The following is a 14,928-nucleotide window of genomic DNA, read 5'->3' as shown; positions in this document are numbered from 1 at the left end:
CCGAAGCACCAGCGGCAGCAACATCAGCAGCAGAGTGTCATCATTTGCGCTTGATAGCTCCTTTTTTGTGTGCAGATCTCGAGAGGGGACCAGGGGGAGCTGGAGGGAAGAAAAAAACTTACCCACCCCCACGAAGACAAAGAAAAAGAAACGACTTGGCTGAGCCAGACCTGAGGGCCATTTCTTACCGATCCGAGCCGACTCCCAAAGAAACCCCCCCCCAAACTCTGTGAACCCGGAAGACGTCGAGGCGCCTCCCTGTCTCAAAAAGCCGTTCGTTCGCCTCGGATCCTCAGCCCAGCGCTACTGTAGCTGTTGCTAGGTTCATTGATTCTTCTGCGGCTCCGTGGCTCGTTCAGAGGACATTCCCCAAACCTCGCTCGGCCCGAATCGCTGAGTGTGGCATTGATTGACGCGCCGCGCCCTGCTGCGTAACCACCCACCCAGCCAACATCATATCGCGGTACTTTTCTTCCCCTTCTCCCGAAGCTCGCCGCCGACTCTTAGCGCACTACGCGACGGCTGTCTGCTGGCTGCCTTAACCGCCTGTCGCCTTCTATACAGCAATTCCATCAAGACGGCTTCTGCTATTATTTCGTCTCTGCATCACGGCTCCAAAGCGATAGCCCAGCTATCACTCACGCGCGCCTAAATCGCCCTCCAAGTGCTCCGTTGCATCATGTCAGCTTTTACTGCCCTCAATGGGGGCTCACCAAAAACGTCAGAACCGCCCAACCTGCCCTCCGACACAAACAAGGCCTCGTCAGACGAGCGCACTAATGGACAACCCACCCTGCCCGAACCCAAGTCCACCACCACCGCAGAGCCTTCCACAAGCCAGAGGGAAAGCTGGACCGGCCCAAGCCAGGACAGGTCGCCGTATCAATCGGCCAATTACCCTGATGTTGACGGTTCTCATAAGAGAAAGCGGTCCTCTTCGGTAGAACTACGGAGAGAGGCGCCCGCGCCTCAAGAAAAGTCGCCCGACACCGCAACTCAATCTCACCCGCCAGAGGCACGCGACCCCTATGGGACGCCCTCACGCGACCATCGCCCGTACGCTGAACGTGAAGACTCGCGCGAACAGGGCGAGTCTTGGTATTCTCGGGAAGGAAGGGACAGGGAAGACAGGGGTTACTACGACCAGCCATCCGCCACGTCTACTCAGGGTCAATCCGAGGAGCAAATTGGAGAAGCACTACGACGCGCCAACCAAATGGACGCACAGAATGATTACGACAACACCAGCCCTGACGGCGATGACAGATCCATGGCATATGGCTCGTACACGCCTGGCGGATCCCGCGATCCCATGCTTCAATCCGACCCCAAGAAGAGGAAGCGCAACTTCAGCAACCGAACCAAGACGGGGTGTCTTACGTGCCGGAGGAGGAAGAAGAAGTGCGATGAGCAGAAACCCGAGTGTACGAATGTCCGCGTTCTTTCTTTCTTCGTGACGCTAACCCGTTTACAGGCAGCAACTGCATCCGCGGGGGGTTCGTTTGCGCAGGATACCCACCTCAGCGCAATACGGCGTGGCAGAAGCCAGACAGCAAGGCCGCAGCCATACCTTTGGAATCCAAGGACCCTAGCTACGTCCCGCCCGGCGCGTACGGCATGCCGCAGCAAACTCCTTATGGTAGCCAGCCTGCCATCGGACAGAGGAGGGAGCCACTGCCTCACTATCGTGGACAGCCATTACGGATAGATCCCCCTCAAGGCCGGCCTTTGCTGACCGATGATGACCGGCCGACGGCCTCGACGATTCCCAGCGCATCGGTTACAAGTCCGGATCATAAGCTGTCTGCCATTCCATACACCCCTGCGAACGCCTTCCCCACGCCTGTTAGCGCTCAAGGACCGCCCCATGCCCCTTTCTCGGAGCGAAAGGAATACCAGCGTGTACCCCCATTGCACGATCTTAGCAGGACGGGGCCGGAACCCGAGACGCCCCACCCTGGCAACACTTTGCCTCAGATCAACATCCTGCACCCAACGAGGTCGAACAGCCCCATCCCACAACCACCAGCAACGAGTAATGTTCAAGTCGCGGCGCAGTTAGCGCTATCGCACACCCAGTTTTCCTCCAGCAGGCCTAGGACGCAAAAGGAAGAAATGCTCGCTGGCAAGCACTACTACCCATTCGATAAGGAGCTTGTCTTGGAGCGTGAACGATGCAGCGCCGCATGCTGGCGGTTCAACAACTCGACAAACCCCAACAACGGCGTCTCGCCCACCGAGCGAGCTCGCCTGTTCCGCGAAATTCTGCAGCCGCGCGACCCGATCCAAATTTCGCCAACCGTTGCGTCACCCGTGACTAACGTTGGAAGAGTGGGCGAGAACGTAGTAGTTGAGGCGCCCTTCACCTGCGACTACGGCTACAACATCTCGATCGGACAGAACGTCGTCATCGGCCGTAGCTGCACCATTATCGATACGTGCGAGGTTAGGATTGGCGACAACTGCCACATCGGGCCGAATGTTAGCATCTACACGGCTACTCTGCCTCTCGACCCTAAGCGGCGCATGGGTAGCAAGGGCCCGCAACTGGGCAAGCCCATCACCATTGGGGAGGACTGCTGGATTGGCGGAGGAGCCATTATTCTCCCAGGTAGGATCATTGGGCGGGGAAGCACCGTCGGCGCCGGTGCTATTGTTACAAAGGTATGTTTAGACGCGCGCCTGAAACTTGAAACCCTGGTCTAACCTCTTCTGCAGGACGTGCCTCCTTTCACCATCGTCGTCGGCAACCCCGCCCACGTTCTGCGCGGTATTTCCTCGTAATAGCGCTTAGCTGTCTGCTTCTATGTCTCTCTTCCTCGCTGCTATGATACCCAGCTCATAATATAGTTGCGTTTCCTGTACAAAAGCGTGTTTCTTATTTCCTCTTTTGTTTTTCATTTTCTTCTTCTTTTTTTCTTTTTCATCTCCTATTATCTTCGAGCTTTAACGATTTCGAGCCAAGCGCATGGAGCAAGGGGGAACCTTCAAAAAGAACCTGGCGTTTTCTAATACAACGGTTTTGTTATTTTCTTGTCTCAGCGGAAGACAGCCCCAGCTAGCTTCTGGAAAAGACGTGTGGAAGAAGAGTTAGCTCTGGCAGCTAGGGACGGGACGGGTGGGACGAGTTTCATCCATGATGTCGCGTCTGTGTGGGTCTGGAGGAGAAGGAGGAGAAAGAAGAAGAGGGGGGGAGAATGGATGACTGCAATGCAGTCTCCTAGACATGTGTTGTGCCTGGGTTCACCCGAGCGAGGCAGTTGGGTTCTCTAGCTCGGAATACGGCAGGTAGCCTGAACGTGAAAATGAAGTTGGATGAGGGCATGATATGAACGGCCTGGCTTTACATGATACGCGTGAATAAGGATCCCTGGCTGAAGATGTGCCTTTGTATATTGTTCGAGGATAGTCATTCAACGGGACACTGCATGGGGATTCGAGCCATGGCGGCTTAGCCTTGCGGACTTTGGGGTTAGTTGCGTTGCAAGGTGAAGCTGGTATAGCTGAAGTCTCCCATCATTAGATGATAACGTCAAGTTGCCTTTTGTTGCACATCATCGGGGTTGAGTTTGAGTAGGGTCCGTTCGTATGCGCTTCATTCCTTTGTCAATCGAGTCATGTCGTGCGGCTCTGCACAGACGACAGCTGCCTGTCGACATAAGGTCTGGCATTTGGACGTTTCTCGGGTGGAGAGAGGCGTCTGCGTTCCGCGACAGGGTTCTGTTCGTCGTCCTGTCCCGTCCACCCATCAAGTTTGAAAGTCTCCAATTTCTGGCAAAGCGACCGACAGGGGAGGTCCCAAACGTAAATAAAAGAACGCAGAGCCGCAAAGTTAGGTCCCCCCGTATTCGGGACATGAGCTTGACACCTGTGATGGAAAAGTCAAAAGGTGGAATGAGACGACGACGTTCGATGATGGGTTAGGGCCCGGACATAATTCCTGTCCCAAAGAGGAAGGCGCTAAGTCCGCTGCAGTTTATCCCCGACTAGCATTGACCGAAACGTCATGGGAACGAACCCATCCTTCTGCCACGGCCCCGGACTTAGCCACAATTGAGTTTATTCCTCTCGATCTTTTTCTTGTGGACTCCGGGTTTGCCTTCCAAAATACCCGTCCTAGCGCTGGCCCTCAATGCGACAAACCATCTCGGAGACGTCTCATATCCCAAGCCGGAAGTTATCTTCTCCTTGTGCGCCACACCCCCGCTGGCTCTCTCCACTGGGAGATTCGGCCGAGACACCCACGTCGCCGGACCGCCCCCTCCCCACACGCACCGGCGACCCGCCAACGTGACTGAACGGTCATGTCGGACATCACTCAGTTCACATCCGTCTTCCGCGCCCAGTCGCTGTACCACCAGCAGCGCAGGGTGAGCAAACGCAACCGCCAGCCCGTCTCATGCCTCGCCTGCCGTGCGCGCAAGCTGAGGTGTGACCGCGCCCTGCCGTGCGGTGCGTGCGCCAAGCGCGGCGACGGGGATGAATGCAAGTTTGGGCATGACCAGAGTAGCGGCAGTAATAGTGGTGGTGGTGCTGGTAGTAGTAGTATTGGCGCTACTGCCGTGAAATCCATCAGCCATGCAAATGGCAATGCTGATGCTCCCTCGAATGTAACTCCTCGACATGTCGGGGTTGGGGGCGGCCAGCAGCCGCGGCCAGAAGTGCAACTCCGCCTCCAGAAACTGGAGGACATGGTCCAGGAGCTCGTGCAGAAGAGCGTATCCTCTTCCAAACAACGGCCGGCGGCCGCCCCCACCAAACCCACCGCTGCCCAAACCGTACCGACGCCGACCGACTCGGGGTCCGGGAGTGACGACTCGCCGGCCCCGGTCCCGGCCGAGGACGGAGACGCCTATTACGGCCCAACGCACTGGACCGCACTTCTCCACCACATCCGCGAGATTCAGACGGCCCTGGAGCCGGATCCAAGCGTCCCTCCCGAGCCGCCCGAGGGCGGCGCGTGCTCGCAGGGCCCGGATTTCCTCTTCGGCGCCGTGGTCACGGTCTCGTTGCAGGAGGTGCTGGCCAGCCTGCCCCCGCGCCAGGACCTGGATAGGTTGCTGAGCATCTACTTCAACGCCCGATTCACTGCTGCTGCGTTTATCCACGTTGGCCGCTTCCAGCGCGAGTATGAGGCGTTTCTGGCCAACCCCGAGGGAACGAGCTTCCTGTGGATCAGCATCCTCTTCTCCATCGTGTCGACGGCGACGATAATCGTCCGAGGCAAGGGTAGCCCGGAGGCGATGGGCATCGGCTGCAAGCTCCGGGAGCCCTCGGCGTACGCCGGCCGCGCGGTGCAGTGCATGGTCAAGGGGAACTACCTCGCGGCCAAGACGTACTCCGTCGAGGCAGCGCTGCTGTGCGCATACACGCGTGTGATAGGGAGTAAAGACATGGACCCGATATTGTGGAACATATTCGGCGTCGCGACGAGGCTCGCGCAGCGGAGGGGCTACCACCTCGAGCCGAAGCACCTCTCCGCCCCCATCTCCCCGTTCGAGGCCGAGATGCGGCGCCGGGCGTGGTTCTACTGCGAGGCCTTTGACCTGCTGCTGTCCTTCCAGCTGGGCATGCCGGCCATCATCCACGAGGACAACAACGACGCCCGGGGCCCGGAGAACCACGCCGACGACGACTTTGACGAGAACACGACGACGATGCCGCCCCCGCGGTCGGCGACGGACCCGACACCGATGCTGTACTACTGCTGGAAGTCCAAGCTGTGCCGGATACTGCGGAGGGTGATCCGCCACGCCCTGTGCCCCGCGCAGCCCTCCTACGCCGAGACGTGCGCGCTCAACGACGCCCTGCACGGGTGGCGCGACGAGCTGCCGGCATGCCTGCGCGTGAGGCCCATCCGGTCCACGGGCTTCATGGAGCAGAACCACACCGTCATGCAGCGGCTGATGCTGGAGCTCATGTACAGCAAGGCGCTGTGCGTGCTCCACCGCGCCTACCTCAGCCGGGACAAGAGCGAGCCGCGCTTCGCGCTCTCGCGGGACATCTGCCGGAACGCGGCGCTGAGGATCCTCGACCTGCACGCCGAGTTCGACGGGGAGGCGAGCCCGGGCGGGAGGCTCTTTGAGGACCGGTACATGCTCTCCAGCCTGACGCTGCATGACTTCATGATCGCCGCCATGGTGATTTGTTTGGATTTGAACGAGTCTACGGATACGAGGTACGGATCTTTCTCCTCTCCCTCTTCATATTCACTGCCCCATCTTCCCCCTTTCTCGCACAGTGACTAAAACTGTTGCGATGTTTACTGACCGGGGAGTAGCGATGAGGACTACGAGAGGAAGATGAACGCCCTGAAGAAGGCGAGCGAGATCTGGTCGAAGCGGGCGGACTGTTCCAAGGATGCCAGGCACGCGTCGGTGGTTTTGCGGGCGATGCTACAGCGTCTTACGAGCGAAAGGAGTAGCAAGACCAGCCTGCGGACCAACGGTTTAGCGGGCGTGGCTCCGGATGCGGGTGCAGGCGGCGGTAGCAACGGGAACCCAGCCGCGTTTCTCGATGCATCTGCCTTGAACGCCGGGCTCGGTGACATGGGAGGCGGGTACGGCCAGCCGCAGGGGGCCGGGCCGGGCTGGGGGGATGGGTTTGTCGACTTCATGGCGCTGGACAATGCGCTGAATGATCCCGCCAACCTGGACTGGGTGAGTCTTCCGTGCCTCGGCTGGGTGTTTGGTCAAGAGCGGAGCTGACTGGTTTGCAGAGCTTGTTGGATCAGTATCTGTTGACGGACTTCAGCGGAGGGCCGGCGCCGAACCGCTCGTTGTGACGGGCCTGCGGCGCGGCAGGACAACAGGCTGGCAAGAGCGTTTGGATTGAGGCCCAAACCCTGCGCGAAATCGAGCAAGATAGTCGAAAAGTGTGAGCATGGGAAATTGGTCTGGCGGAGAACCTGCGTGGGATGGGGTTTTTCTCTGCCAACACCCGGGGCTCTAACGCGGCCGCTTTCGACTGTGTACCCAGGGGATCCGTTTGAAAGTACGGCGTGGCAACGGGACGCTACGGATGCTGCTAACCTGATCCCCCCTTTATCAAACACCAGATGGCCGACACACTGGTCCCTTGAGCTGCTGGAAACATCCGTGCTATCATTACATGGTGGATAGTCGGTGGGTGGGAAGAGTACAGCAGTTCTCGCAAATGCGAAGCCATATGATTTAAGGCGTCCCTCGTTCCATTCCCTCCCGCTCGCCCTAGTGCTCTCGGAACCTGCACCGTGAACATGCACACGACAGATCCGGAAGAGCACGAGGGCGCGCCTGTGCCCCGGGAGGCGCTCGCGACGAGCGACAAGCGTCCCGTGGGCGAGGACAACAAAATCTCCATATTTGAAGCCTCGATGCACCAGGTCAAGACGTGGATGAGAATGCAGGAAGGGCGGTACGGAGAGGGTGGGCAAGCCTGTTGATTAGACAAGTCCTTCTTGTAACATGGAGAACGTTTGGTCCTCGTAGCTCTTGCACGGCGATGTGCTCGGCGGAGTCTTACACAACCACATTCTCGTTCATTCAGGGGCTGCGAGGTAGACGGGTGCCACCCCTTACTTACTACGGAATCTGGCGGGACGATGGTTGATCCCGAAAAGGGGGGCAGGGGAGACCTCTGGTGAGCCCAGCAGGTTGGAAAGGCGTCCGGATGGAAGATCGTCCCTTCGGCCACCGAAGACCTCGCTTTTTCAATCCAAGGCGGTCCTGCTGCTTGCTCTAGTAGGGAGTATCGCATGCCGAGGTAAACCTTCTCTGGTGGAGCCACTTATCCCTGGGCCTTCGTCGTCGTAATCTTTGTTGTATTAGCCCTTTGAGCTTTGGGACAGATCAATTTTCCTAGCCGAAGTTTTCGGGGCTCTTCCTCATCAAAGTCGTCCTCAAAACCCGAACCCTCCAGATAACAATAAAAATATCATTTGTTATATTAATAATAACAAAAACCCCGCGGCATGGCAGGGCGAGAAAAGCCCATGCCGAGAAAAGTTTGACGCTTATCTCGCAAACATGGCGCCGCTCACCTCTACCTGCTTTTGTCTTGGAACTCGGAACTGAGAAGGGAGGTTAAGGAGAAGGGGGTGCGTTTGGCATTCGCTACTCGCCCTTGCACCAAACCCCCCCTGCTCTTCGATGGAAATTGCGATCTGGCTTGCATCCTAGAAAAGGAAATCCATGTTGCCCGAGAGGCGAGATAAGTGCGCAATATGCACATAGACGGATGAGCAGCATTAACCCCTTAGAAACGGACCGTGACAATCTAGAGGGGGGAGCCCGGCTTGCAAGGAGATGAAACTCGGGGACAGGAAGAGGCCGGGCGAGGGGCAACGGAGCGACTTCCCGTGCAAGCAAGCAAGCACGCGCTAATGTTTCTTGGTGATATTTTTATTATTCTGCATAGAAAATTCAAAGTCACAAGACATCATCATCACCTTCGTCTCGCTCGCGTGTAGTCCACGGACAACGTACAGGAGCACCCGTGCTCTTACTTGTGTGTTACGCACGGAGACCGACAAGAGTCATCTATCGCAGTTTCCAAGGCTGGCAAAAAAAAAAAAAAAAAAAAGAGCTGCAAAGAACCGAATGGCAGAGCAGAGAGACGAAGTGAAGGGTGGCCAACAGCAAACCAACGCGATGAGAAGGGCTAAAATTACTGTCTCAATCTATTAACAAACTATATCAATCTCTAAAGGTCATGATGAAAATCCGAACGTCGTAATTGGCATCCGGGTCAGGCTCTGCGGCAAAAGTATGCCACGGCAGATTGGGAGAAGGCGGCGACCATGCGTTGGGGAACAACGGACTTCATCGTCAGGTGTGGTGGTGTAAAGTTTCATGTCCATTGTATCCCTCTTCTTCTGTCTATCAGCCTCCACACAACTGTCCTCTCAGCGTCTCTCAACTCGGACTCGCCGCCTTTAACCTCCTCAATAGCGCAGCCCACATCAAGCTGTGCCGACACGGTCAGCCCTATTATCAACTTAACGAAAACGTGCCGCAGAACCCGACCCAATGCTGAAACCCCCGCAACCGCCTTGCGCCGTGCTGCGCTGTACATTATCAAGTTGTATGTTTTTTGTTTCTCTCCTTAGAAACAGAAAGTTCTTAGTGAAGAAGGTCCCAATTCCCGAGGTGAGATTTCCATGCCAGTGATTTTATGATGCTCCCGTAACGGTCCCAAAGAAAGAACGTCATAGCGCGGATGAAGAGAAAACCGGAAAGAAAGGCTTGTGTGTGTTCGTCATTATCCCGGAATAGCCAGTGTGCTCTGTGCTACTCCGTTGTCGTCATGCGGAAAAAAGTGTAGCTCGGAGGATGGATAAGTGTAGTCGGAAGAGATGAAGAGTGGCGGACAAAGGGGAGTTGGTGGGTTAAGAGGGTCGTCAACCAGGTGTGGCCGCCTAAGGTTACTCAAACATCGATCCGGCATCTGGCTAGTGTTTGTCTAGTGGGCGTTTATATAATAATGGAGCGGTCTTAGACGTCCTTTGTGCAACACGAACAAGAGTGGCAGCCAAGCTTCTAACCTGTGGGGGTTGTTAGTGTTTCGCCTCGAAACAAAGCTGGGCTAGGTTTCTACATACCGCAGCAAAGCACCTTCATGAACTTTTGGAAGCCCGTTGGTTGGGCCTCGGCAGGTCGCCCATTAGGCTGGGCCTGCTGCTGGTTCATCGGCGGTTGCTGAGGGATATTCTGAGGTAGGTTGCGGTTGCTGTTCTGAAACTGGGCCTGAGTTGAGCCGGTGGGGGTGGCCATGTCCCGAAGACCCCCGACTCCGCTGCCCCGTTGCGCGTTCAAGGCGCCGGGGGCGTTTGGTTGACCTCTCGACTTCGCCATCTGCTTGATCGGAGAAGGAGGCGGGGGTTGCGCGGCGTTTAAACGGCCGACTGTAAGGTTGTTGGCCTGGCTGTTGGGGTTCGCAGCACCGCCCCGATGGCCGCTGTGCAGTTCCATCTGGGACGGGCCGGGTCGAGCATTTGGGTTGTGGAGATATCCTGGGTTGTGGCCCTTCATAGCATCCCATCCCTTGCCCGAATCCTTGGAAATTTTCATCCAGTCGTACTCGCCGTCTTCGACCTCGCCGGTGTTCTTCAGAGACTGGGTGAACAGCTCGCGCAGGTAATCGTAGTCCGGGGTGTCCTCGAAGCCGAGGTTGCGCACGTAGGTCAAGTATTTGTTGAACTCCTCGGGGAAGCCCTCGCAGAGATCCTTGATGGGAGTGGTCTGCTTCTTCTCGCCGATCTTTTCGTACTTCTGCTTGTTGGTAGCAGCCTTCAAGCCTTGCCAGGGGAGACCGCCTCTCAGGAAGTACATGAAGACGTGGCCGAGGGCCTCGAGATCGTCGCGTCGGGATTGTTCGCGGCCGAGATGGGTGTTGATACTCATGTATCGAGCGGTACCTGACAGCGACTTTCGCTCTCGGTAAGGGATGTGTTGCTTCGTCTTGGGATCACGGTACTGCTTGGCCATGCCGAAATCGACAACGTGAATGACGTTGGCGGCCTTGGTGCCTGGCCTACCAATAAGAAAGTTGTCGGGCTTGATGTCACGGTAGATGAGGTTCTTCTCGTGGATGGTTTGCACCCTCGACAGCTGCGTTCCGAGTTAGTTGCCTGCTGCCGCACGGCATTTCCAATGGGCACACGTACCATTTGCTTGGCAACCATGACGACGGTCTTGATTGTGAACCTTCTACCGCAGTGATCGAACAGATCCTCCAACGAAGGACCGAGCAGATCGATCACGAGGATGTTGTGCAGGCCCTCCTGTCCAAAGTAGTAGACATTGGGGATGCCAGCTTCACACACGGAACGTCAGTAATGGATGCGAGAAACAGGCGTGAGGTCGACCTACGGCACCCAACGAGAATCTTGTACGTCCGGTACTCATCTCGCAGTTGAGGGGCATCACTCTTGCGCGGCTCCTGTGAAGAGGAACATGGTTAGTCATTTGCTGGAGCGAAAACAGGATCACAGCGACGCCATGAGCGAAGCGGTGACCGAGTGAGGCAAGTCGGCGACGTACGAATTTGATGGCGACCTGCTGGTTATTCAGGAGGTTGGTGCCCTCGAAAATGACGCCGAAGGAGCCCTCTCCGATCTTCTTTCCCACGCGATAGTGCACGCCGACGACATTGCTCGACGAGGAAGCCATTGTGTGGGTGGCTTGGTCCTCTTACGGACCGTGGAGTCGAGCCAAAGGCGACGGAAGGAGCTCGTTCAATCGGTGTCGGGATCGGTATCGGAGCGGTCTGGCGATTCGGTGGATGCAAAAAAAAAAAAGACGACGTCTAAAAGGATGATGAGGGTGCAGGTCAGCTATCTGCTCGATGTCCCGATGCCCATCTGAGCCGACTTTTTCGGGGGTGCGAAAGCAGGCCGACGAGACGGGAAGGGGGTGGTGCGTGGTTGCTGGGAGAGGTTTTGGGAAAGGAAGGATGAATGGGGGAGAGAATGGACGGATTTTGGGGCAGAGGGACGGATGGCAGCCGCAGGCGAGTGATTACAGTGGGTAATCCGCCCCCGGACCACATGCACTGCACGGGGAGTGCGAAGGGACAGGATGGGCTGGACCGGGCTGGGCTGCTGGGGCTGGGGCTTCAAGGCCTGCTACTGGCAGGTTCCTCCGTTGAGTGGTGCTTATGCGGTGCTATGGATGGTGCTGTGCTGAGCGGTAACTGTTGGCTCGGTGCCGGGCCGGGTTGGACTGGGCACACGAGTCGCCAGGGCTGTGGCCTGAGGCCGACGCTGCAAGTGGTGTCCAGGGTGTGGTATGCAGAGTGCAGGGTGCAGGGTGCAGTTTTGCGTGTGCTTGTGCTGAGGCATCCCCATCCGTTGGTTGCCGCATTGTGCTGTGCAGCACTCAGCCTTTCGGCTTCTCACTCACCTTGGGTTGGATTTGTCTCTTCCTTGACGCGGATTGACCTATTCTCGTCCTGTCGATGCCGCTACCGTGGCTGTAGCTGTTGCTGGTTGCTTCCCTTGAATAGGCTGCCCGACACAATGCTTGATCCCGCCCGTCGCTGGGGGAATGTCGTGTCTCGAGGAGGCAGAAAGGGAGGCGGTGCGAAGGCTGAGTCGTACCTCGCCGTTGTCGGATTGTGCCGGTGAATCGTCTCCGATCGAGGCTTGTCGGGGCGAAAGGGAGCGATTGGGGGAAAGGGAGAGGTGAGAAGAGAGGCAGAGAAGAGGAAGAAAAGGAAGGAGAGGGAGAAGGACGGCTACAATATCCGTAGAGCGGTGTCGTCAACGGTTTAGGTGAAATTACAAGCGACGCCTCAACTTCCTAGAGACCAAAATTGCCATGTATCGCTCACCGCGGCCCACACTTCGCTTTCAGTGAGAGAAGGGGGTCAGATCAGGTCCGGGTCAAGGTCAAGCAAGGTCAAGGCCAAGCAAGGTCCAGGTTCAAGTTTGGAGAAGGGGGGGAGGGAGAGAAAGCCACGACCGTATGGGTGGTCGGTGGTGGTCGAGGGGGATTTGATCTAATTTCAATGGACGAGGGGGCCGTTGCGGACTGGCACGGCGAGTGGGAAAAGGTCCTTGAGCTTGGCCCCGAACCCTGGGGGGGTGAGCGTTGGGAACACCCAAAAGAGAGAAGAAATGTAGAGTCGACCCCCCTAAGAAACCAATTTTTTTTCTCTATGTATGTAGAAACCCCTCCCCTTAGAAGCACACAACAAGCTTCTCCTGGCAGAGAAAGATGGCAATCGGGTCGTATTGGATCTCTTACGTGTAGAAACGGGATCAAAACTGTAGCGCGGCCCTAAGCTGGTCCTGCTGGGCTCAGCTTGCCTCCGGATTGTGTTGCAATGGACGAGTCTGAGTAGTGCATCCCTTCAACGACAGGCCCTGACCTGACGGCCTTATGCCATCTGGGTATGCCACCTACCTAGATCCTGGCGTGAGGAGTTGGGCGGACACCATCAAAGCACGGACCAGCCGATGGCAGAGGCGTCCCACCTCACAAAGGGGAAAAAAAGTTCTAGTGCCTGAGTACTGAGGTTCGACGCGGTAGAAGAAGAGAAAGAGCCCAGGGTAACAAGGTACGTACCACCGACTAGCGAAAAGATACTTGTCGAGGAAGGAAGGTACCTTGCCTTACCGACACCTCAGGTGGAGCAGCCTGACCGGTAGCAGTGGGCTTTTCGTTGCCAAGCCCAAACGCATGGTTGGTACCTGTCGTCACCCCCAATTTCCCACCAATTTCGCATGTACCGGAGCCGACTTCTGCTTTTGGGTCGCCTACATCGTCCCCGGTCGCCCCAATTTGCAGTCCAGTGTGTACGATCTTCAACGTTTCTATTGTCGTCGTCCGTATCCCCCCTTCTCCACGAGATATATGACCTTGCTCGAGCAACCCACGCCGTATTCGTCTCGTCTTATTCTCAAATCAAACACGACCTTTTATTTCGCCTATCTGGAGATCCGAACTATTGCGGATGTCCGGCGCCCTCTGCATCGCCGCTCATCGTCTGATATCCAGCCGCCCCCGCCCGTCGCCTGCCTGTCTGTTCTTCCACACTCTAGCCTTCTGCACCATGCCGTCGTGCCTGCTACGCGCGAACCATGGGAGGAGCTGACACTGCACAGCAGCCAGCCAGGGTCGCGGCAGACGCCAGCGGATAGCCCGCCTAACGCGACGCTGCCCCGGTGGAAATGGGGGGGGGGGGGCATGCTCGCGCCTATCCCCTCCAGCTTGTTGAACGTCTTTCTTGCTTTGGGCTCAACAGTAATCCCAAGTCGAACCAAGCCCAAACAGCATTGGAAAGCCGAGCTAGAGACGACCCTAGGAAATGCACTGCGTGTGCCCTGTGCGGGGATCGAGGTCCGCGGACGGCTTAGTTTGCCTCCGCCGCACACCTCGCTTTGTCCCCGTGGACGATGCATCCCATGTCCTAGTCGCAACAGGCCCGCTTCACAGTCGCTATCCGGTCGACGGCCCCTTTCAAGGGAGCCGGGAAACAACCAAACAAGGGGTGACTGGCAGTCTAAGATCTGTCTGACTTTTTGAACAAAAGGGAGACGATGAAGGTGGCGTGTCGACGTTGTGGTGACAAGTGCGCCAGCCGAAGACACCCGAAGTAGGCTGAAGCACGCATCCCAGACCCAGATGTCCAATTCGCTGACCGGCAATTGGGCGATCTCCAAAATAAGCTCGCAAGACTTGATGGGATTCGGAAGCCTCTGTGGCCTCTTCATGAGCCTCTCGCGACGAACACTGCCTAAACCTTGTCAAGCCCTCGGCGCTCGACGTTCTTTTGTACATCAAATATGGTTGCATGTACCGCACAGCATAAACGCCGCACCCTGCAACTGCACTGCACTACTCACAATTATACTATGGCAATGCTTATCCTGCAAAACTCTCATTCTCGGCAAAGGCACAACGGGCATAACCCATGGCCCAGAAACAACCGTTAACCCACATCGATATCCAATGGCACACTATTAGTCGTCTAGTCGTCGTGGAGCGCCAACGAGAACCCACTTGCCTGCACCCGTTGCCTCTTTTGAAGGTCAAGCTGGCCAATAGCTTCTCCTCCTGCAGCAGGACCTTGCCCGTACCGGCCTGGACCTGCAGCGGCGTTAGAGCCCGGCAAGTTTGGCACCCACCGCCGAGATGCCGCCCGAGATGCGGTGAATGGCCGCCCCGTTTCACGTTGGGCGTTCTACATGCACTGTTGCTGCTGCTGTTGTCGACCAACAGGTATTCCTTCGAGGTAGCAAGCCAGCCACCGCTTCCAACCGCCTGTTGCTTGATGCGCGTTGCCTCTCTGCGGGCCATCGGGTTGCTTCCCACCCTACCACCTCCCATCACAGCCAGACGTACCCATCATCCGATGTCCCTTCCCACCATCTTCTCGACAGGCGCGGCTCGACGAGCCAATCACTCGTGCTCCCTTCCGCCCTGCAGTTTCACTTCTCCTCCC

The 14,928-nt window shown here is 57.0% G+C and overlaps 3 protein-coding genes across 3 annotated transcripts; 2 read left to right on the top strand and 1 right to left on the bottom strand.

Moving 5' to 3' along the window:
* Window positions 1-679: 679 nt before the first annotated feature.
* On the top strand, window positions 680-2,784 carry EsH8_V_000761 (uncharacterized protein; the record flags this gene model as incomplete). Its single annotated transcript, XM_083273277.1, has 3 exons — window positions 680-1,424; window positions 1,475-2,664; window positions 2,719-2,784. 3 exons carry the CDS (start codon window positions 680-682, stop codon window positions 2,782-2,784), a joined length of 2,001 nt encoding a protein of 666 aa, XP_083125992.1.
* Window positions 2,785-4,304: 1,520 nt separating this feature from the next.
* Window positions 4,305-6,784, top strand: EsH8_V_000760 (uncharacterized protein; the record flags this gene model as incomplete). Its single annotated transcript, XM_083273276.1, has 3 exons — window positions 4,305-6,178; window positions 6,281-6,659; window positions 6,719-6,784. The coding sequence occupies 3 exons, from the start codon at window positions 4,305-4,307 to the stop codon at window positions 6,782-6,784; spliced, it is 2,319 nt and encodes a 772-aa protein (XP_083125991.1).
* Window positions 6,785-9,518: 2,734 nt separating this feature from the next.
* On the bottom strand, window positions 9,519-11,150 carry EsH8_V_000759 (kinase-like domain-containing protein; the record flags this gene model as incomplete). The annotated part of the gene is made up of 5 exons (XM_083273275.1): window positions 9,519-9,523; window positions 9,581-10,589; window positions 10,646-10,794; window positions 10,851-10,920; window positions 11,022-11,150. 5 exons carry the CDS (start codon window positions 11,148-11,150, stop codon window positions 9,519-9,521), a joined length of 1,362 nt encoding a protein of 453 aa, XP_083125990.1.
* Window positions 11,151-14,928: the final 3,778 nt, after the last annotated feature.

Source organism: Colletotrichum jinshuiense, chromosome 5 (genome assembly GCF_051148585.1).
Source record: "Colletotrichum jinshuiense chromosome 5, complete sequence".
Lineage (NCBI taxonomy): Eukaryota > Fungi > Ascomycota > Sordariomycetes > Glomerellales > Glomerellaceae > Colletotrichum > Colletotrichum jinshuiense.
The sequence above is the reverse complement of the archived record's forward strand: the minus strand, read 5'-3'. Positions and strand labels throughout refer to the sequence as shown.